Below are 4218 nucleotides of genomic sequence, written 5' to 3' on the forward strand. Positions count from 1 at the left end.
CAAGAACAGCAATCAATCTGCTTTGAGTATGCAGTGTATAGGCGTTTTTTGCTAATTATACAGGATTGTTAACAGGTTATTAACAGCACAGGGGACGTATGAGGCTGAATTGTCCATAGGTTTTGATGTAACTGGAAATAAACTCTTGTTTTATTTGACTTTACTGTACTGTTTCTGTAAGACCATTTATTATTGCTCTTCCTAATTCCAACTGTTCTTGGAAAGACCAAAACAAAACAGAAAACATGATTTCTCTGGCTGATATCTAGGATTCTCAGACACACATTTGCAATTTCACATCAAATATAAATAAACTGGTTAGCTGAATGTGGGAATCCACTTTGGACATAGGCCTATATATACGATGCTACATTTTACCAGACAAGCAATGCTGTTTTCCTCCAATAAAGTAAAAGCAATCCTTTTGAGATAAAGTAGGGAGAGGGAGAATTACTCAATAATGTACTGTTATTATTACTCAATATTACAAATCCGTTCTTTCCCAAAGCCTACACCATTTCACCTCAATGTCCAAGAAATCTTTTAACTCAAATCTTTGCTTCTGGGAGATTCTACAAATGTCTTCTAAATCCTACAGTTTTTTCGAAAAAACGTATCTTGCTATATCAGTGGTTCTCAAACGTTTTCATGTCAAGGACCCCCCAAAATGATGTATTTGGCTGCGGACCCCCATCTGAAAATATGTTGTTCCCGGGACCCCCTGAAGCACAGATCGGAGTTAAAAATGTTAGTTTTAAAAAATATATTCAATGATTTGCACAAATTTTTCACGATGAAAAAAAAAGAAGCAGATCTACAAGCTCATAGCGCGGCGCTCGGTGCCACGCTATGAGCTTGTATATCTGCTATTTTTGAATAGCCAAATAAATCTTACAATGACACACAGACGCGTTCCCGGTCTTAATGGGTTAAAAACATACCCCAACTAAATAGCTTGCAGCTTGAGACAAGTTGGAATACACAATTCACCTCCCCAAGGTCAAAGTCCAAACTGAGCAGCATAGTTTGTTTCAAACACGTTGTCATGATGGCATCAAACAGCCTCATCATCACGTCTCACACCAATGAAACCAAACAAGGAAAGCTTTTACAGGCAGCATTTACAAACACAACATCCACAACTAAACACAGTAAGCAAAGTTTAGCCCAAGTTCTGAAATACAGAGACTAATATGTCCATGATGTGCACCGTCTTTTTGTGCAACCATTTTTGATACAGTCGTGTATTAAATTAAAAGTAGCAAAAGTAGCAGATCCACAAGCTCAAAACACGTTTCGAGCTTGTAGATCTGCTACTTTTGATGCTTTTGTGTGACGCTGTAATCTGGTCAAAGAGGGTGTTATTTTGCAGAAAAGTACCAAAAATTACAATATGTGAATAAGACCTTTCTGCCCGACAGCGACGATATGCTAACCACATGAAGCCTAGTGTTCCTATTCTGGGCATTTCATACAATTCGGTAAAAATAGGCAAAGAATCTGAGAAAATTGCAACGTCTTGTGAGCTTAATATTTTCGGCAAACAGATTTGGTGTAGGGGGGGAAAGGAGGGGGCCAAGTATAGATCCCCGGTGGATCCTGGTGGCAACCAAGTACAAAGGACTTAAGTGGTTAATTTACGCTGTCATCATACACCTGGGTCGGGAGCCAAAAAGAGCCGATCTAGTGACACCGTGGTACGACGAAGCATGAACCAGGTTAAAGGTGACTCTGTGTTTCAGTCAGGTATGCAGTGTCAGCCATGTTTCATGCATGAGCTGACCAGCATACGGCACATAGGTGACCAGAGGCCCTACAGGTCGCTGTCGACCAGGATCACATTGACCTCCTTCTACACAGGGGCCACATCTCCTCCTACACGCCCAGACTGCCGGACAGCAGGGCCACAGACACCCTCTCTCTCCTTTTGTTACTGGGAACCAGAAACTAATACTTGGAGCAGCAGCACTACGTGTTAATTAACAAGAGGGGGGGGGGGGGGGGGGGGGCAGAGCCAACACGTTGAATACGCACATGCCTACAGGTCAGACACGCCGCGCAGGGAAAAGAATAGCTCTTTCATACCTGAATTGTATGATTTTTACGATCGATTTCAGCACCATGAAAACTTTTATGGAATTTGGACATACACGTATATAACATAATTTTCATAATGACAAATAATTCCATATATATTCTACTCAGCTGCCTCAAAGTATTGATATTTTATCAAAGCAAACTCTGTCATTTCCTCTGGCTTTGCTTAATGATGGAAAACGGTTGTTATTTCTGTGTTATACGCCGGAGAATGATTTGTTCTGCATTCCCATGAATAGTTTTCCTGTATTATGTAACTTACTCTAGAAAATACACAAGCTATAATCAAACTCCACAGACAAACATAAAGGACATGTAAGTCATTACTGTAGCAACAAGTGGCCTCATAAGTACACATTCATTCATTCATTCATTCATTCATACATTAATTCATTCATTCATTCATTCATTCATTCATTCATTCATTCATTCATTGTATACTGTTCAGCGTAAACAGAGCAGTGGTGGAAAAAGTACTCAAATGTTTTACTTAAGTAAAAGTATCAATACTGCAATATAGAAGTACTCCGTTACAAGTAAAAGTCCGGAATTCAAAATTCACTTGAGCAAAAGTACAAAAGTATTGGTAACAAAATGTACTTAAAGTACCAAAAGTAAAAGCACTAAATGTTTGAAAATAGCAGATCTACAAGCTCACAACGCGTCGCGATGCGACGCGTTGTGAGCTTGTAGATCTGCTATTTTCAAATAGCCTATGTATAAAATAGGTCTAAAGTAGTTAATGTATGTTTCATAATATCATAATTAATTTATGTCTTAAAAGTAACTAGTAACTAATGTTTTCAAATAATTGTAGTGGAGTAAAAGTACAACATTTGCCTCTGAGATGTAGTGGAGTAGAAGTATTGGAAATTGGAAATACTCAAGTAAAGTACAAATACCTAAAAATTGCACTTCAGGTACAGTACTTAAGTAAATGTACCTAGTTACTTTACACCACTGAAACAACAGAGCCAGGGAGGCGTTAGGTGTGTTACTCACACTAGGAAGTGGTAGAGGAAACATTTCAGGCCGGCGGGTCTCTCTAGGAAGTTGTAGACATCCCCCTGCATGCTAGTCTTGATGTAGGGGCTGTGGAACTCCCTGTGGTGGTGGTGCAGCCAGCTGGAACGAGGGAGAGGCGGCGGGGGAGCTGAGACGATGGAGGGCCGGCTCTGTGCGATCTGCAGCGCAGGGTCCTTCTTTGTGTCCGACGGCAGGCAGTAGGGAACGCCTGATCCATTATTCACCCCCGCCGCAGGGTCCAGTTCCAGTGAAACAGGAGAGTAGAGGCTCCTGGCAGCAGCAGCAGCAGCAGCAGCAGGAGCCGTGTGGGCTGTGGTAGTAATCGTAGGGATGGTGGCCGTGCGGGCGGCCTGGTCGCCGCCGTAGTCCAGGCTCTGGTCCAGGCTCTGGTCCAGGCTCTGGTCCAGGCTCTGGTCCTCCAGGCTGGTCCAGGTCCCGGCGAAGCCGTTGGGCCCAAAACCCGACTTCACGGAGCTCCCCCGCCGGCCGCCGGCCGTGTGGCATGTCATGGGGAAGGAGCGCGCCCGCCTTTCTCCCATGATGCTTTGAGGTGGTGGTGGTGGTGGTCCGGTCCCGGGTTCAGGAGGAAAGCTGGCAAACGGGTGCTTTCAAGCCGGGAGGTTCACAGCAACCAGTCTGAGGTCCAAGTGGAAGGGAGAGGAGAGACGGTGAGGTAGAAGACCTTAGCTATAGGGATGTCTGGCTTCCCACTGCGATGAGGAGCTCTCTCTGGTGGGTACATGTGTGTCAGGACCTGTGGTGGGGGAAGTGAAAAGAGTCAAGGAGATTGTATGACAGTGAGCCCTTTGCCTTGTACTGGGATGGACCTTTGTAACCTAGTAGTCGTGCTCATGGCTCCAGCCCACGTCCCCTTTTGGCCAATAATGCATGTGACCAGTTTACAAAGTTTACAAAGCACACACATCCAAAAGATGAAAACCCCCCAGGTCCTGAGTGGACAGAAGAACATGTTCAAAACCTCACCTTGCTGGTAATACATTTAATTAACTATGGGAGCTTTATCCATCCATCCAGTGTTAGGACTATTTGTCCTGTTATTCAGTTCTCCCTAGGACCATTTATTGATTGATTGAA

The 4218-nt window shown here is 43.6% G+C and overlaps 1 protein-coding gene across 1 annotated transcript in view; it reads right to left on the reverse strand.

The window, feature by feature from the left end:
- The window catches only part of kcnq1.2 (potassium voltage-gated channel, KQT-like subfamily, member 1.2), a gene marked incomplete at both ends in the record, with an annotated part of 592759 nt that extends 589097 nt beyond the window's left edge, over positions 1-3662 (reverse strand). The window contains one exon of the mRNA XM_084060875.1: positions 3100-3662. Coding sequence (XP_083917001.1) covers positions 3100-3662 — 563 coding nt within the window. The remainder of the gene's footprint in view (positions 1-3099) is intronic.
- Positions 3663-4218: the final 556 nt, after the last annotated feature.

The sequence above is a fragment of the Gymnoscopelus microlampas genome (genome assembly GCF_963454915.1).
Source record: "Gymnoscopelus microlampas genome assembly, chromosome: 6".
In the NCBI taxonomy this organism is placed as follows: Eukaryota; Metazoa; Chordata; class Actinopteri; order Myctophiformes; family Myctophidae; genus Gymnoscopelus; species Gymnoscopelus microlampas.